The 19,554-nt window shown below is 30.7% G+C and overlaps 2 protein-coding genes across 2 annotated transcripts in view; one reads left to right on the top strand and one right to left on the bottom strand.

Moving 5' to 3' along the window:
- The window catches only part of LOC107452714 (uncharacterized), a 63,453-nt gene that overhangs the window by 6,872 nt on the left and 37,027 nt on the right, over positions 1-19,554 (top strand). The window lies entirely within an intron of this gene.
- On the bottom strand, positions 12,343-18,243 carry LOC139425182 (TD and POZ domain-containing protein 4-like). The gene is made up of 2 exons (XM_071178976.1): positions 16,327-18,243; positions 12,343-12,517 (listed from the first exon to the last, which is right to left on the bottom strand). Exon 1 carries the CDS (start codon positions 18,109-18,111, stop codon positions 16,978-16,980), a length of 1,134 nt encoding a protein of 377 aa, XP_071035077.1. The 5' UTR covers positions 18,112-18,243; the 3' UTR covers positions 12,343-12,517; positions 16,327-16,977.

The raw sequence follows: 19,554 nt of genomic DNA on the forward strand, positions 1-19,554 counted from the left end.
TATATATATATATATATATATATATATAATCGATTTAGTTCATGCGATTGCTCATCATAGTTATCGATTAAGTTAAACGCTTTTTCAGATTTAAGGGACCAGTAATAAATTAGAAACGAAAAAGAGTGTTTTTAAACACCTTATGCTGGAATTATGGCAATCAGTTTATAACTTATATTGTTTGTTTTGATTATTATATGCAATAATTGCATACATTTTCGTATATTCTACTTAAATATTCAGAAAAATGTGATCACATATTTTTAAAAAAAAACAACGATTTTTCAATCACGTAATGTTTTACTATAATTGAAAAACCTCTCAATAAAATTAAACAAAGTTTTTTAAACAATAACAAAGTGCCATTTTAAAATTTGATTGGAAAAAACATCGTTAGAAATGGGGAAATATATGACTAGCTTAAGTGCTCATGCGTTGAAAACATTTAAAACAAACTTTTCATACTTTTACAGTGAATCATGTTTGGTAACCTTTAAAAAAAATTCTGAATTGAACAGCTTGAACTTTTAAAAGTTTGAGACAATGTTCTAAATAGTTTCTGTACTTTTTTTCAAAAGTAATCTCTGAATCATAAGAGTTTTTTTTTTTTTTTTTTTTTTTTTTTTTTTTTTTTTTTTTNTTTTTTTTATTTTTTTTTTTTTTTTTTTTACAAATTTTATTTTGCAGTATAAAACAAAATTTAATAATAAATGACACTACCCTTCAATGATTGGGTACTTGCACTTCAAAAAGAAGATGACGGATACCCACGCATATGACCTATGGCTCCAGCTAATCGTTTATAAGCAAAACAGCGCGTTAAAGTCGAGCTAAGTTTCTCCTCATGAGTTAGAATATTAATTAACGTGAAGTTAATTATACACAACGTTGAATCACACATAGAATTGGTTGAAATATAATTCTTTCTGGTCTATGCCTTTTACTTAACTTAGATTTATTATTTGTTTGTGTATTTTATTGTAACCGTGATGTATTTTTGTTTTGTGTACCTCGCGCAACTTCGGTGCATAATTAGTTTGTTTTTGCTCTGCATGGCTTCGTGCCTGTCTTTGTGTTAAGTAAGAAATATATAGTGAAAGAATTGAAATCTTAGTGAAAGAAAATAGAATGCCTCACTTGTGAGTATTGATACTTGAGAAACTAGGCTTTCTTGAAAAAGAATGGAAAGAACAGTTGCTAACGTAAACAAATACCTTGTTTCAACAACCAATCAGAATCGAGATACCCACACTACGTCACTTGCAGGTATCCCATCAAACGAACAGTAACATGAAACGAAGAGCTGTGAAGTAAAATATATTTTAATAAGGAAATGGTCTTCATTGTTCTGCAATAATTAGTAGTATGCGAGCAACAAAATTTTGTTACCCAGCTACAGGTAGATTTGCTTCCATTGATGTTTTTTTCTACATGAAGCAGGAAAAAAAAACATTCATGTTCCCAACAACGCAGAAACTAGTATTTCGAAAGTAACACAAAAAGAATAGTTAAAGTATTATAAAATGAAAAAAAAAAAAGAAAAGAAAGAAAACGTACGTCAGAGTTCTTACGGGTTAAAGTCGAAAAGCAAGAGGACGCATTTTCTCTATGGGCCGCTAAGATTTGAACCAATCTTTAATTATTTCATTAACTTTAAATTATTTACACTAGGAATACATAAGTTTTGGCAGAGAAACAGCATATAGAATGAATAATCTCAAGAAACTAAAGTGAAAAATTATATTTGCCAAAGGAAAAAACTTCAAAAATAAAAATGCAAAACCACGAATCGAAAATAAAAATGTTTCAAGCTCTCAAAACAAGCTGTTCATTATCAAGACCCACCAACACTTGAATAATGAAAACAAAGCAGATATTTAGTTTTCTGGAAAGAAAGAGAATTAGGAAAAAGCAAGGAAAGAGATTTTTCTTTGAACGTAAATCCACTAACTACAACTAGAAAAAGTACGGAATATCCGACCAACTACAACTGTAACTTAGTGCTCAAATTTCAATTTTGAGACAAAAGAGAATACAAGTTTCAATGGTTTCCAAACTGATACAAGCAGAAATTATTGCCCATCCGAATTACGATTAATTAAAGTATTCGAAATAAAACCGGAGCTCAAAGTTAAAACAGATAGAAGTCTCAATAGTTTTAGAACCGTTTCAAACAGATTTTATATCATCGTTTTATCGTCAAATAGAATTCAACGTTAATCGTAATTTCGACCATTTTTTGATTGGCCAAATTTCAACTACAGCTGGAGCTCTCATCTGATGCCAATTAGAAGTTACAATTATTTACAAAATAGTGTAAGCAGTATTTATCGCCATTTTATTATCCTTAAAAATTTTGACGACTCTTCGACATAAACTATTGGAAATAAAACCAAAAAGAAGAAAATAATAAAACGAAATAAAAATTTCAAGAACGATGTTTTATCAAATTGACTAAATAGGTGAAAATAATTAAATTTTCGTTAGACTTGACGAAAAACGTTGGCCACATTAAACTCACATCATTACCCTTCACCGAATTTTTACACTTTTCGAAAGTTAAGCGCCCTTTGTTTTTCGGTAACTCGTTGAATGCCACGCTAATTTTACATGGCTCACCCGTCTGGCCAAAATGATTTTTGTTAATTCTATATTGCATTAATTTCTTCAAGTCATTTTAGTAACGTTAATAATATTTAAAAAAATTAAAAGCATTAAAAATTTACTCGAATTATGTGTTTCTGATACTCCTGGCTTCATCAGTGGCCCCCGTGGCGCCTACGAACAAACTCAGTGCCGGTCACCGGTGACCCCCATGGCATTGAACGTGTTAATGAGTCGACAAAGATAAAAATGTTTTCTTTCTTTTAGTCTACTTGCAAAACGTAGTTTCAAATTTTTTATTGCATCATTTCCGAGAAACTATTTTTATGTAACTCTTACGTATCTTCCCGAATTCTATTCTAGATAAATCCATTGTTTACGTTTCCTCCTCAATGAAACAGACTTTCGTCAATCAAATAAGAGATATCGTAACGTAGGAAGTTAAGAAAAAATAAAAAAACATTCGTTACTATTAGGAAAGATGATAGATTAAGATTTATTTTTAGAAACTCGAGGAAGGAGTTATCGTTGCGCAAAGATCTTTTAATTGAGAGTTGTTTTGCGCAACTCTTTAGTCATGTATGAATATAGAAAATAAATAAACAAACAAAAGTATCAGAATGCTGTTTTTATATTTCGAAGAACGATATGAAGCGGTATTTCAGATGTTTATTTATCTGGTTTTTATTTATTATTTTTTAAAATTTTTTTTTGCTGTGCGTAAACTAAAAAACGTTACTATTAACCTTTAATTTTATGATCTCGGTTTTGAGTATTACTATGCGTTCTTCATTATTTGATAAGCTTCTTAAGGTATATTAAATGCAGATGTATCAGTTAATGGAATTGCTCCAAATAAAAATAATTCTTCTTTTTTTCGGTGGATAATTTATGTTGGACCACAAAGATATAGAGATTGACGCAATCTGCACGAGACTTCTCAAAATTGTAGGTGAGGGTTACAAATTTTTTTTTTCTTGAATTTTTGCGCACATGCTATTTATTGGCAAAACTTTGAGCGAAGAGAATCGAATTAACTTTTTATCCAAAGATAATTGCATCAAAAAATACTTTTACTCTTATTTATAATTTCATTTAATAATCGAAGCTATTTTTATACCTGAAATATTTTAAATTGTTAGAAATAGAAAGTTTGTATCCGAACAAGATACGTAATTTAATATTATCTAAAGTCTGAGCGAAATTGGTTGAATTTGTAATTTGTTTGCGCCGTTTTCAGAATTCACTTGTCATTAGAGGATACGTCTAACTATCCGCTAAACTTGACTTAATAGTCATTAATAATTTCTACATACTCCCAGCATTTATGAAAATAACATATTGTTTGCAAAAAAAGCGTTTTTTTTTGTCTTTATTTAACGACAGGGTCTAACATTTTTCATTTTTCACAAAACTGTGGTTTTTCTCCATATTGAAATTTTGCTTCCATAATAAGCATAAATTACGCTGGTAAAAGATGGATGAAAAAATTGTTCTAACAATCATGAATGACTATTACAAATTACCAACAGTTTATACAAATAACATATTATTCGCAAAAAAAAATTTATATCATGTTTATTCAAAAGTTTATTCGAAAAACACATCTAAAAATGGTATAAAGAATAATTTAAAAATGTGGTTTATAATGTTTGAAGCCCATCATACTTCATTTATCTATATAAAGAAATGCGAAATGTCTTAATAAAACTTTTAATTTTATTGCAGGAAATCTTTTAAGTTTTATTTATTTAATTTTCAAAATTAGATTTTACCAAAAAGTAGTCGGATATCTATTAAAATAAGTGTTCTATGGTAAACATGGAGATTTCATTATTTTTTAAAATCTTGGACACCTTCATACATTTTTGGACAACTTCAAACAGTTAGTTCTGTCTTGAACATTTTCGAATACCCAATCATCAAACCCTGGTTTTAACTTACACTCTTTAGAATGCCCACAAATGTGTATGTGTTTTGGTAAAATATGTAAATAAAAACAAATTTCTATTTTTTTCTTCAAAATTTCATAAGGAATATTTTTTTTTAAAATTGGCTACATTTGATAAAATATTATTTAAGCACTAACTATTGATCATTCAAATGACAGTTTCTACATTTTCTACTAATTCTGTTTTCTGTGTGTTATGGAAGTCTTGTAGTCAAAATTTTGACCCATTTTCCGGCCAGCTTAAACATTGATATCACGATTAAAGCTCTGTGCTTGATAAAAATGCAAATTTGTATCGTTTCCTAACCGCTATAAACAGATTTTCTTGCGATATTATCGCCACGAAAAATCAATCCTTAATCACAATTCCAATCATTTTCTAACTTTTTTGAACACTCCAATTTTAACTAATATGTGTTTAAATCGTGTTTTGATTGCTATAAGTATATTTTATCGTCATATTATCGGTAAAAAAAATATCATCCATCAAATATAATTGGATCTCTTATCGTCTATCTAGAATGATCAAATTTTAGTTAGGGTTCTCAACTTGATGACAATACAATTTACAAGTGTTTCCTTAATGTCACAAGCATCACTAATTGAAATCATGACCACTTATTGTCATCAAATTAACAGATACAAAATATTAAAAAAAGAAAATAATAAAAGAACATTATTTATAAACATTACGTTTTATTCACAAAAAAAAATTATCAACGAAAAAAATTATTTTTTTTTCCATAAACTTTTCGCATGCGATGTGCCAGATATTTTCATTTCAACTGTGACAAAAATTGAATTAATTTTTGCTATTAGTTCACTTTATATAACACAATTTTAAAACTCTTTATTTTATTTGAATAACAGTTTTCTCTTTTTAATAACAGTAAATTGTTATTATTATAAATATCATGTTTTTTATGTAAGGAGACTAAAGAAGAAAAAAATAATTCATTTTTGTCACATTAAAAACAAAAGACGTGGGGCTCATGACTTTCGTAATAAAGCTCGTTCACCCATCGAAAATTACCTCCACGTCTTTCGCGTGTGATGTGCCCTAGGTTTTTCGTTTTAAGTGTGACAAAGATAGAAGTATCTCTTTCCTCTTTAGTACTTTTTCATATTCAGTTTAAGATTTTTTATTCTGTACTTTAAATCAAAGTAAAATATATGTTTGAAAAGATAAAGAGACATTGACACGCATTTTTTCCTCTATTCTTTCTGAATGCAACGCTCTTAGAATGTAAATGAGAGCTTTCAGTTTTATTTCGTTTGTTGTGCTTTCCCCCCTATGCTTGATGTCTATCAAATTTACCTCAAAATGCAAAAACTAGGCTATATCGGAAGAAAATAGCGCTTTTCATCAAAAATCATGACAATAAACAATGAAAACTAACCGCCGATATTTCCTGGAAAGAAAAAATGGACACCCTGACCGAATTCTGGTCATCACAGGTTTATTGACGGCTGCAATAATAAAAAAAATAAAAGAAATCCGTATCTTCTCATTGTTTTCATACTCTTGAATTTCCTTCTCTCTTTTTTTATTTATCTGTCAGTCTTTATGGTTTTAAAACACGGTTCATTATTCTAATGGTTTCAGGTTCTTGACCTTATCTTGCGCCTCATTGAGTTTGCGAACCGGATTGATTGGTTTTAAAAGTAATGCATTCGTAAAGTTATTTGTGAATAAGGTAATAAAAGGGATTGCATGAACTTGATCTCCTTTTTAATAATTTTTTTTCTTCTTTCAAAACTGCCCATATGGTTTTTACTGTATCATAATGATAACAGTAGCTTTAATAATTTGTGTTGTAATGCACGAAATATTCCTCATAAAAATAGTCACACAAGTAAATTATTTTTCTCTTTGTTAAGTTTTTTATATTGGATTCTTCTGGCTGCACAACGTCCAATATTAGGTTACCCTCCAAAATGTTAACAATGATACCATTTTGAAACAAAATCACAAGAAGAACCTGCCGCGAAGTGGCATTAACTGATTCCTCGGATTTTTGGGACATATAATGGGGGAATGAGTGAAGTGGGAGTAGAATTGGGGAAGAGGGGGTGTCAAGCATAAAATAGTAAAGTAATGAAACCAGTTGGTTGAACACATGATGAAATCGATGGGAAATTAAACCAGATTAGAATTCAATAATATTTACAGGGGTCAGAATAATATTAACATTTACTCAGGTGTAATAAAATAGAAAAAATATATGCAACTATTTACATATTTAGACGAGATTGACAAAAATTTGTCAACGACAAAGGAAAGGTTATACAAGAGATAGACAGTCCAGCAACTATCTTGTCTGTGACTCTGTTATAGTGACGACCCAGGCATCATGGTAATACCACTCGTTTCTGGGTGGCTCATCACACTTAAGCATCGTCTCTACGACTGCTACCCATTTGGGTTGCTCGCATACCGCGGTGCCGATGAATTGTCGTGTCTTAAACCGCGAGTGTTTATTTGGGATTAAATTAATGGAGTGATAGTTTGGGGGAAAGGGCTACGCCTGTATCACCTCAGGAAGAACGGGGCTATATTTAGTGTTGTCATCTTTAAGATCAATGTTTAGGTGAAATGACTTGCAGTGCAATCGAATAAGTTTTCATAAAATTTAGCATTTTGTTTGTTCATGACGATGTTTATATCCTCTATCTTTAAATCGTTTCTTATAATGTTGAAGCTGATGCATCTAGCTGCACCCAGCATTTTTCTAAGAATTTTCTCTTCCGTCACAGAGAGTTTATTTTTGAGACTGGAAGTTAAGGTGGTAATAGCTGGGCATGCGTAAGTGAGTATTGGCCTGATGGCCATGAAGTAAATTGATAGGTGTCTAACTGTACTGTATTAAACATCTAGACACCTTTTCCCATTCATCTTTAACTTGATCTTTGTGGTGTTTCCATGAGGTGGTGGAATGCAAATGAAGTATTCATGTGAATCATTGAGGTTCTGACTCTATAGTTATATGCAGTAGGGTGATAAGACTATAATGTAAAAGTATGAGGTATCACTTGAGCTATGGTGAAAATGAGGTTATGTATATGCTATTGATATCGTGATAGCTATCTAAGACTTTATTTACAAAAATTGGGCACCTGGGCCGCGCAGAAGGCCCATATCCCTTACATCATGAAATTTTACAAAAGTTAAAATAAAAAACAGTTTGAGTTCAGCAGTCAATGGGGTGGCTGTTACTAGGTACCTAAGAATATATCTGTGACCATATGAAACTGTGACTTTTCTAAAATAAAGTGGTACCTAAAAGAAGAAACCCCACTAAATTAACTATTTTATTATTGGGAGTACAAATTAGTTCGGTCTAATTTTGTTTTGTGGTCAAAAATGCATTTATTTCAGAACAAAATGGATGAATAGATTAATCAAAGTATTGTCCATCGCTGGCTATTATTTTTCCCCACACAATTTTCGAATTCCATCTCGAAAAAATGTCTCGTCTTTTGAGGCGATCCAAGTTAGCAGTCTATTTTCGATTTCTGCGAAAGAAGTGAACCGGTGACCTGCCAAATCGTTCTGCATTCGTCTGAACAACCAGTAATCAGAAAGAAAAATGTCCGATGAATACAGCGGGTGCAGTAAAATATCCCACTTGAGCGTTTCCAAATATTTTTTACGACTTTTGCGACATCAGGCCGACCGTTATCATGCAGAAGCATAACTTTGTCATGTCTTTGCTCATATTCCGGCCGTTTTTCTCGTAATGCACGGCTCAAACGAATCAGTTGTAGCCTATACCGATCGCCCGTAATGAAATCGCCAGGTTGTATCAGCTCATAGCATACAACACCATTCACTACCATTCTTGAAACGTCCAAACCAGTCCCTAGATGATTTGTCAGTTGGAGCATTGCCACCATAAACTTCTACAAGCATTCGATGCGCTTCAGCTACACTTTTGCTCCAATTAAAGCAGAAACATAAAATCTCCCGCAAATGCTGCATAATTACCACAAAATTTGACATATTCAACAAAGTAAAAAACAGGGTTTTTGCATGAAATTTAAAGCGATATAAACTGAATATTATTGACGGATGTCTAACCTCTCTGAAACCAGCTGTCACTATGAAACATTCATAGCAGCCGGAGCCATCTTTTAAAAACGGACCGAACTAATTTGTATTCCTAATAATATAAATTCAATAGACGATCAAAAATGCAATGTTAATAAAAACTTCATCGCACTAAAAATTATTTATTTATTTAACTATTGATGTGTTACTAATAGATTTAACTACTTTATGATTATTAAGATGCAATGCATGATAAAGCAACCTTAAATCGCAAGGAGATGTCAAGTTGGAAGTTAAACATCATTTCCTTTTCTAAGATTAGTTTGAGTGTGTATAATTGATGGCGAGAGAGAATACTTTCCTCTGGATGTCACTTATTTCAATAAGCTTTGGCTTTGTTTATTTGGTGAAAGGATGTTCGATGTGTTTGTTTTGGCGAGTGTGTTGATCGAAGCCGCCGATGGGCACTTACAGAAAAGCAGGAATGTGTATTTTTGTGCAATATCTGGGTTGCGCTTGTTTGCTGAAAAAATTAGACATGTCACATTTTCAGAATTCATTGACTTTGCGTGGTTCAACTGTTTATGTTTGGTCAATAATATACTAAGCAGAAATATATATCATCGTTCTTAGAAGAAATGCAAGGTCTAAGTAATTTTGTAGAAAAAAAAAATTAAACAATGGAGTATATAAGTTACTTGCCTCGTAAGTTTTATCTAAGTCTATTATTCCAGATGCTTAGAAAATTGCAACTTCTTTCCCTATTTATTTTTCAGTTGCAACTTATTTCCCTATTTAAGTTTCCATTTTTATTTTTCATTGATTTCCCTTATTCATAGATTCACGTGAGTTAAAAAAACAACTTCAAAAAGTTATTTATATTTATTTATGTTATAATTTACGTATTATTTAGTAATTTGTTATAATTTACCCAATATGAATTAAACAATTTGTTATAATAATTTTAAGGTTGCTGCGGGTGTTTAGAAATGTAAAGTGGTGACTAATAAAAAGCAAAAATCTATTTAAATTATCTATTTTTTTTTTGAAGATTTCTTTCAGTTTAGTCTTTCTTAGGACGCTTTTTCATTACACGACACGATACCGACAAAATCGGACGACAAATGTGTGAACGACAATGTCGTTGCCGGATCGTTTAAGCAACTGTTTTTTCACTTGTCCGATATCGNAGTAGTGAATGTAAAGAAAGTTTTTTTTTTTTTTAAATATGAATAATTTACAATGTAAGTCGGTATTAACGATTTTAAAATTAAATAGAGTAAATAAATAAAAAAAACAGTTTCTACCCATTTTTAAAAATCCTTGGCATCTTTGACATTTACCAAATTGAGCTTTGCTAGAAAAGATTTCATTTATACAATAAATGATAATTGTATATGATGCACGTGCGGCAAAGGGGCTCAACTTGTAGTTCTATAAAAAAATAATAATAAAAATTAATGGAAATTATTCAGCCTTAGCTGCTATTTTAGTGCTTATTAAAAAAAATCGCATTACGATGTAATGAAGATACTTAGATTATTTATATATTATGTTCGACACGATTTACTTGTTTACCCATTAGTTTTTTTTTACTTGTTCATCCCTAGTTTCAAGGGTTAAAAAATTAAGTTACTTATGTTTTTTATTTATTTATTATTTTTTTTTTAACGCCAGGCCCTGAATTTGTGGGAAGAGTTGAAACAGAAGTGGTTTTAAATATAAAACGTAAAGTTGTTAACGAGAAAATAAAGGTGAGAAACAAAATTGGAAAAACGACAGTAGTCGAGACAGAAAAAAACTGGTAACGTTACGTTTTATATTTAATATCACTTTTATTTCATCTCATCGTCTTGCAAGTCTTGAAAATGGGAGTCTGTTTTATAACACGCCTGAAACATGTCGACTGTTATTTCTAATTTGCATATTTATGAAGCGAATCAAGTTCTTAAATTTTAATCCGGTAACACATGACGTTGTTTTAAAAATTCTCCCAATATTTTTTTTTTAAAAATTACGATTGGTGGAACGTTGTTTTGTGTTTCGCTTACAGCTGAGAGAATTAAGTGTAAAAATTTTAAACTGATTTGGACATCTTCGCTAATTCCAAAATATTGTTGAAAAAACAAATACGACATATGCATTCGGGAATTATTTTTAATCAAGTAGGTTTTATTTTTGATTTAATAATTTAGAATAAAGTTGCTTTAAAAAAATTATCGGAATCTTTTTTTTTCTCTTTCAATTACAATTGGTGGAAAGTTGCTTTGTGTTTAGTTCACTGCAGAGAGAATTATATGTAAAAATTGTCCTGTCTAATTCCAAAATATTATTGAAATATTGTTTAGCTTACTGCTGAGAGAATTAAGTGTAAAAATTGTCCTGTCTAATTCCAAAATATTATTGAAATATTGTTTAACTTACTGCTGAGAGAATTAAATATAAAAATTGTCCTATCTAATTCGAAAATATTATTGAGAAAAAAAAATCGAAATTATATACGTGGGCGCTTATTCCGTCGACATTCACAAACCTGATTGTTGAAGCTGTTATTAACAAGTTGCCCATGAATGTTAGGGTGATTTTTAAATAATGAAATATGCAAATTGAGTGGCGACCATTTTTCCTCCTACTCACCGACAGGCGTTGTCGTCTCTCTTTAAAAGTTCATGGCCGTTCACTTTCACCCTAAGAGGAATCGTTCGAAAATGTGGGCCAAAAATAAGATCACTATCTGCTGCCACCTCCTGAGGGTGGTTACAAAATCACTCTCCCGAAAAGAAAGTTTCCTCAAATTAGGACATCCAATGTTTGTGATACAGGTCATCATTATTTTCAGCCTCATCCTTTTTTTTTTCAACAGGTGAATTACATTCATTCATTCATGTCGCCACGCTTTTATTTTATAATCTCTGAAGACATTGAATTATAATTTTTTCTTTTCTTTGGAAGAGGTTATTTAACGGGTTATCGTCCAGGCGTCATATTTACAAGACTGTTTCTTTTTCCGACACAGATCTGGGCGGTCGTTGAGGAAAAAAATGTTTAATGTGAGCAATAGTTATGTTTTAATGTGTAAATCTTTGTTTTTGAAGATTCAAAATAGATAAAAACAAGAATAAAACAAAATATATCTTTACCAACTACGAAGCCACGATGGCTCAGTAGTTAAGGCACTGAACTGTCATTGTAAAGAACTGGAGTTCGATTCCCATTGGCGATTTGAAGCTCACCCAGCATGTTACCAGAGAAGTAGAGGTGAGTTGTGCGCAATGATAACCACATTGCCACAATCATGCCCTTAGTCACGAAACTGTGGAGCCTTGACCTCTATCCCCCCGGCCCACAACGGTCTGTTCCAGAAATGCTTTTACTCTCTACGACAAATAAATAATTCAAACATATGTGGTTAAACCTCTCAGGCAATCATGCTTTTAACCCTTATTACATACCTTAAGAACATTCGAGGTTTTGGTGCATTATTTTCCCTAGTGATAGTGAATTAAAGCAGAAATTTTTAAGAATACTTTTAATAGAATCTAAGAATGCGACCATTATTTCATTGGACTTTTTATGTATCCGTTTAAATTTTTGCGGGTTTTTTAATTCTAATTTTTTAAAACATCAATTCATTACTTTACTATTGCTGGAAAAATTATTTTCTGAAACTACAAAATGTCCATTTCAGTTAGAAGCAGTTATCCTTACATATTAATTATATCGATATCTATAATTACATGGAGTGCATATTTATTAATGATAAATTTTTATCTGACAGAAAAAGATATCTACATAGATTGAATGTAAATCTTTCGTAAAGATGCTTTCTATATCAAATGAATGTGAAAAGGTTCTTGTAGATTCAAGCGACCAGCATCAAGAATATTCTAACAGCAGAGTTGAATTGAGAACTAAAAAGAAAAAGTTTTAGCATAAAATTTTTTTAATATTCGATTTCTAAATTCAGTTATTTTTAATGATAAAGTGAAAAAAATGAGTAAGAAAAATTTGCTAGTTTTAATTTTTTTTACTGAACTTTGCTTTTATGTTAGTCACCGTTTTTTATAACTCTAAACATATGACCCATCACTGTAGCAATTATATATACAGAGATAGATTCTACAGTTTAGGGCTTTACATTTTGCATAAATATAATTTCTAGATATAAATAAAGTAATTGCTGTTAGTCTTCGGGTTTGAATAAACGATGCGTTGGAACAAACAAATTCCATGACCAGCTCAAAGTTCCAGGGTGCCTCCAGACGTACTTTGGGAGCCTGTTGCTTGCTACCACTTTTTACTTTTCCATCGATTTCAGAGAATTTTTTTTAAAAATAAATTTGGACAGGAAAGCCTTAAGAAAAAAAGGAAAAATATTTCATTGCACTCATAAAAGGAATTCCAAAATTTATTCAAATAAGTTTTGGAAAAAATTTATTACAAAACAAATGAGTTTTAAATTCCTGATTCAAAAAAAGAAGAAGAAAAAAAGAATTTGTATCAAACAGAGCAAAATAAAAATATCTTACCAATAGTTAAATATTCTCTTTAAGTTTCCGAGAACTTGAATGTGATTCATGAATAAATCCAAACTGCCGATGAATCGAAATGTTTATTAAAACAGTTCGAGTCGAAAATATTCAATTAATTGATAGAAATTCAACGAGATACATAAATAGATTAGATTTTAACTTCTTTCGTTAATAAATTGTTAAATGCCACATAATTGAAAACTATCAATGAATATCAACTTCGGAAATGTTCATTCATTTGATGAAGTTTCAACGTGATACGTAATCGAGTGTTAACTGTTACATAATGTTCACTGAATGCTAACTTTGGAAATTCAGTTGTAATTATTCACAAATAATTTACAATTTAACTTAGCTACCACTAGAATAAATTTTTACAAAAAGCGTTGAAAGTTTGTCAGCCTTAAACATGTTCTGGTAAACAATATTTTTTAAAAATCTAATTTAAAGTAAAATATGTAATCTTAGCTGCCACTAGGAATAATATTTTCTGAAAGTACGGAAAAAGCTGCTGATAGCCACCAAGTTGTATAGGTATGAAGGGTATGCATCAGAGCGAACTGCAAAGGGTTAAATAGAGAAAATAGCTTTCCTGTCATGAACTTCCTATTTGACCCCACGCAAACGTTTGTTGCTTGATACCCACTTTTATGAAAACGAAGTCCTGCATCGTTTTGTGCTTGCTAAAATTATCAGTAGTTTCCTATCGATTTTTAAAAATTGAATTAGTGGTAAGTATACTTACCACGACTTTATAAAGGGTTAAATCATTTCTCATTCAATTTTTTTTAAAGTTATAAACACAGAATTTATAAATTCGGTTATTTATAAGCACAGGAATTCCGAGTTTACAAAACAGTGTGCACAATTTTGAAAATCCCACCTAAAAATGTCTTAAAAAATTAAATGAATTTTAGAAGATAATGAATAACAAGATAAATGAATTTATGTTTTTAAATCGATCCTCATCCCAAAAATTTTTTAACATTACAGAAAAAAGCATCTTGTAGAGAGTTAAAAAGTCCATTGTTAATTTTAAATATAGCACAAAGTTTCTTTTAAGTAATTCTTTTAATTAGAAATACAATGACTTTTTTTGGTACTCCTTAACTATTATTATAAATTTGAAGCAAACGTACTTTTTAACGTGTATTGATTGGAATCCATACAACAAATTTCTTATGAAATTTGATTTCCTGATGATTTATATAATTCTTTAAAATACTTTTAGAAGCTAAAATTCAAGTTTAAAACAAGCATAGAGCCCCTATTTTTAATGCCAACGAAAATACCAAAAATGAACTTATGAAAAGAACTTGAGAAATAATTGAATCATTTTTCAAGAAAAGAATTAGAAACAAGCATAGACATTAAATACAAATTCTTACCTGTATTTTAATATTATTTTATGTCTTAATGTGGTAAGTAATAAATCCATAACAATGGCCCCTTGAAGTTGTTAAATCTTTCGGTGTAGGATTTTAATTATTTCTTCATCGAAATGGCTAATCATAAATCTGTTGTTAAACAACAACAGATACTCGTGTATAATGCAGTACTTATTCACTTAATAAACAAAACGTCAATTTCTTCTTAACGCTAATAATATATTTTAAACTGCGGTAATGCAGCAAGTACTCGTGTATAATCAAGTANTCCGTTGATTGAACTGTATTTTTGAGGCGATTTTTCCGCTTTTTCTTTTTATACGCTTTGCCGGTGTTAGGATAGCTTATATCCAAAATATTTTTGGAAGGGGTACATCCCTCTTTAACAGCGGCGTTTAAATTGGCATTTGAATCCTCAATAATAGCTACCGCGTCCATAGGACTCTCGGAGATAAGAGGTGAAATCGTATTTTGCTGGTCCTCTACAGGACCATTTTGTGATAAATCAGTAGGTGAGGCCATGAAACTCTGGTCCCACCCAGAATCAAACGTCGCTTAACTATATTCCACAATAAATACATAAAGAGCAAAACTTACTTAGGCAAATTTCAACTAACTAGCACAAATTAGAAGCAAGAATACTTATCTTACAATCAGTCTGAAGTGCTGGAACAAAGTGACGTTGCATATGAACTTTTAAATCATGTACATATAGTGGCGTAGAAAATACGTTTAAATGAATAAAAATAATTCATTAAAACATTAACTTAGCTACCACTAGAATAAATTTTTACAAAAAACATAGAAAGTTTGGCAGCTTTTGATGGTTGACATGTTGTAGTAAACAATTTTTTTTTAAAAATCTACTTTAAAGTGATATGTAATCTTAGCTACCACTAGGAATAATATTTTCGGAAAGTACGGAAAAAGTTGCTGATAATTACCAAGTTGTATAGGTATGAAAGGTATGCATTAAAGCGGACTGCAAAGGGTTAAATAGAGAAGATAGCTTTCCTGCATTGACCTTCCTACTTAACTCAAACTTTGTTGTTTGTTACCCGCTTTTATGAACACGAAGTTCTGCATCTTTTTGTGCTTGCTAAAATTATTAGCAAATAGCCACAAAAATTATAAGTAGCTTCCTATCGACTTTTAATTGAATTAGTGGTAAGTATGCTTACCACGGCTTTATAAAGGGTTTAATCATTTCTCATTCAATTTAAACACAGAATTTATATATTCGGTTCTTTATAAGCACAGGAGTTTCGAGTTTACAAAACAGTGTGCAAAATTTTGAAAATCCCACCTAAAAATGTCTTAAAAAATTAAATGAATTTTAGGTAACAAGATAAATGAATTTTCGTTTTTAAATCGATCTTCATCCCAAATTTTTTTTAACATTACAGAAAAAAGCGTCTTGTAGAGAGTTAAAAAGACCATTGTTAATTTTAAATATAGCACAAAGTTTCTTTTAAATAATTCTTGTAATTAGAAATATAATGTCTTTTTTGGTACTCCTTAACTATTATTATAAATTTAAAGCAAACGTACTTTTTAACGTGTTTTGATTGGAATCCACAAAACAAGTTTCTTATGAAATTTGATTTCCTGATGACTTATATAATTCATTAAAATACTTTTATAAGCTAAAATTCAAGTTTAAAATAAGCATAGAGCACCTATTTTTAATGCAAGCGAAAATACCAAAAATAGAAATATGAAAAGAACTTGAGAAATAATTGAATCATTTTTCAAGAAAAGAATTAGAAACAAGGATAGATACTAAATACAAATTCTTACCAGTATTTTAATATTATTCTGTGGCTTAATGTGGTAAGTGATAAATCCGTAACAATGGCCCATTGAAGTTGTTAAATATTTTGTTGTAAGTTTTCATTATTCGTTCATCGAAATGGTTAATCATAAATCTGTTGTGAAACAACAACAGCTACTCGTGTATAATGCAGTACTTATTCGCTTAATAAACAAAACGTCATTTTCTTCTTAACGCTATTAATATGTATTAAATTGTGGTAATGCAGCAAGTACTCGTGTATTACTCTAATTATTCATTCCATAAACAAAATGTCGATTTCTTCGTAACACTAATAATATGCATTAAATTGTACACACACAGAAAGTACACTTGTATAATGCAATACTACTGGTTCATTTCATAAACAAATTTGTTTGTTTCTTCTTAACACTAATACGATTCATCCAATTATTGCGTTACATCATCAAATACTCATGCGATGTTACACTGTTTATTTCATAAATAAATTCTAAGTTTCATCTTAACCCTAGTATATTTTCAAGTTGTTGCTTTACGTCAGCAAACATCAGTATTCGTATGTATGCAAATCCACTCATAATGTGATGCTTAAATTCGGAATTTTGTTTTGCAAAAGTTACAGATGAGAAGTTGTAAAGTAATACGAAAGGATTTAGTCACTGGTAAAACTGATATTGATCTAAATGGTGTGGATTTTTCCGAGTAGCCATTTTGACATCTTCTTTCTTAAACTTTTCGTAAAAGTTATTTTCTTCTGCCGAATTGTATTCTTTTATTTCTGCAACCAGATCAGGCCGCTGCTTTAGAAATATTCCCCATTCCGTGGTTGCTATCACATCTTGCCAATGGCTCAAGGTATACTGAATTGCAAAATCTTTCAATGACGGATCGCTGTGCATATCAGCCAACACAATTGCAATGCATGCAATATTATCCCTCATATGTTCTCTAAGAAAATCACCGCTGTTCTGTTTGAATTGTGGAATCAAAACCATGTCAGCAAACTTGTAGAGGGCGAAAGCCTGATCTATGTCAAAAATTTTAGGGTCCTCTCTGTTTAAGATACACTTATTTATCGTGTTTAGAGCCCTATAATCATCTCTATAAAACGAATCTATTTGCGTAACTCTATTTTCAACTAACAATTTTCGGAAGTAAGGGGAATTGTCACTAAGAAATGCCCATAGGGGATGTTCATTAGTTAAAATAAATAAAGTCCCCGCTTTTTCTGTAATGTCGCTTGTTCTGTAAAGTGTACATTTAGGATACCTCAGCATATAGGGTACTTTTCGAACAAACTTTAGAGTTTCTTCCTTATAGAAATGAATATCACACTGCACGTGCAGCATTTCCAAGTCGGCAACATCTGAAGATAACAACGAACTTCTTTTTATGTACCTGCTTAGGCCAAATGGCTTAGGGCTGGCTTTATGCGGTCTCAGAAAAGTTTCTCCGTAATATTTCGCAAAGGATTGTGGGAATCGCAGGTTTCCATCGACATCTACCAAACTGAAAGTAACGTTTAGAATGCAATACTGAAACATTGTTGTCTTTTCTTGAAGCATCAGAGAAACGTAGCCTTCTGATGTTTTGCTCTCGCCGTTCGGATAACAGAAGAAATTGAATATCCGCGCCAAATTCCACGGAACTTCTTCGTGGTTTGGCGATTCTTGGACAAACACACCGCATTCTGATTCTTTAATGAACTCGTTCTTAGGAATAGTCCAACTTAAATACCACTTATAGTTGTTCAAAGAGATCCCGTAATTTTTACGCATCTTTGTACTCATATTAAACACTAATTCCTAAACACATGAGGATGAAAAAGATAGAAGAATCGTATGAATTTTACAACAAATAATTTAAAGCCAAGATTCTATATAAGCGTCTTCGCTGCTGGCCGTCAATGAGCTATTTAAGTGGAAAATCTATAAATTAAACAAAAAGATAACCTTCAGATAAACGGCGATTATTCATTATCTCTTTCTGCTTTGAACATGGGTGCTATCAGGTTGCTATGCAACTTTAATAAAAATAAAGGTTATCTTCAGTTTGGAGTTTTTGCGTGGTAAAAACTAATCATCATGACAAAAAGTGCATTCTTGTTAACTTTATGCAATCATGAAGAAAAACAACCAGAAGATCAACCCAAGACATTAAAACTTCGGCACCTTATTTTATTAGTAGACTGCTCAGATTACTTAGAAAATTAACTAATTTGCGAAAAGCCGGCTACCGATTTCATCAACTAATTTTTGATGAAAATTTAGGACTATCAATCCATCAGCAGTCAACAACAACAATACATACCTTTGAACGAAAAAAGTGACGGGTTTCGTTGTTGCATTGTGAAGACCTAGGCGCTCATATATTAGTACACCATGGTCAAGACTATCAAGTGAGCTCTTAAAGTGTCAAGAAGAATTAATCTGGAATCCACCACACCATCTCCCTGGGATTTGTGAGGGAGGATTTGAGACCTTCTCGTATTGGATTTTCTGAACGTATACAAACTCATGGTGATGGTCTTGCCTAGTGGTTAGACTGGTTAGAATAAACAACAAAATAATTTAAGAGACATTTTTAGAATAAGAGAACCTACTCAAGAAATATTCTTACAAATAAACAAGAGTCTTTACAATAAATATGAGAAATTCTTATAAATAAATGTAAGAAATTCTTAGTAAATAAAAGAAAATATTAAGAGTTATAATCAATACCCATGAAAGTACGGAATTATGAGACATTTTTGATTAATATATGTCATGTTAATAATTTATTACTATATGTCAATTTTTACTCATGGGATTTTTTTTTTTCATTATTATAGTAAGTGTTTTATGAAACCGAGAACCAAATGATATGAAAAATATTCTTTTCAATGAATATAAAAATATTCAAAATAAATTTGAATGCAGCAATAAATAATATAAATATTTTTGCAAATGAATACAAAGAATAATATTTCAAACGATTGTGCAATATCTTGAAAAATTATAACCAATAAATTTGAAAAATCATTTATCCATTAATAGAAGAAATAATGATAAATTCGTTTTATTATATGCATGAAATATGGAGAACTTTTTAGTAAGACTGAAAGAAGTTATAAGAAATATTTAATGAATATGAGAAATATTAACAATGAATATGAGAAAATATTGAGAAATTATTATAAAATTCTGATATCTATGAATAATTGCTTTTTATGCCATAGATGCCGATGTGTACGG

Source organism: Parasteatoda tepidariorum, chromosome 3, assembly GCF_043381705.1.
Source record: "Parasteatoda tepidariorum isolate YZ-2023 chromosome 3, CAS_Ptep_4.0, whole genome shotgun sequence".
NCBI classification, from domain to species: Eukaryota; Metazoa; Arthropoda; class Arachnida; order Araneae; family Theridiidae; genus Parasteatoda; species Parasteatoda tepidariorum.

Excerpts from the sequence above, each read along its gene's own strand:
- LOC139425182 (XM_071178976.1), bottom strand. The coding sequence starts at position 18,111 with ATGAGTACAAAGATGCGTAAAAATTACGGGATCTCTTTGAACAACTAT.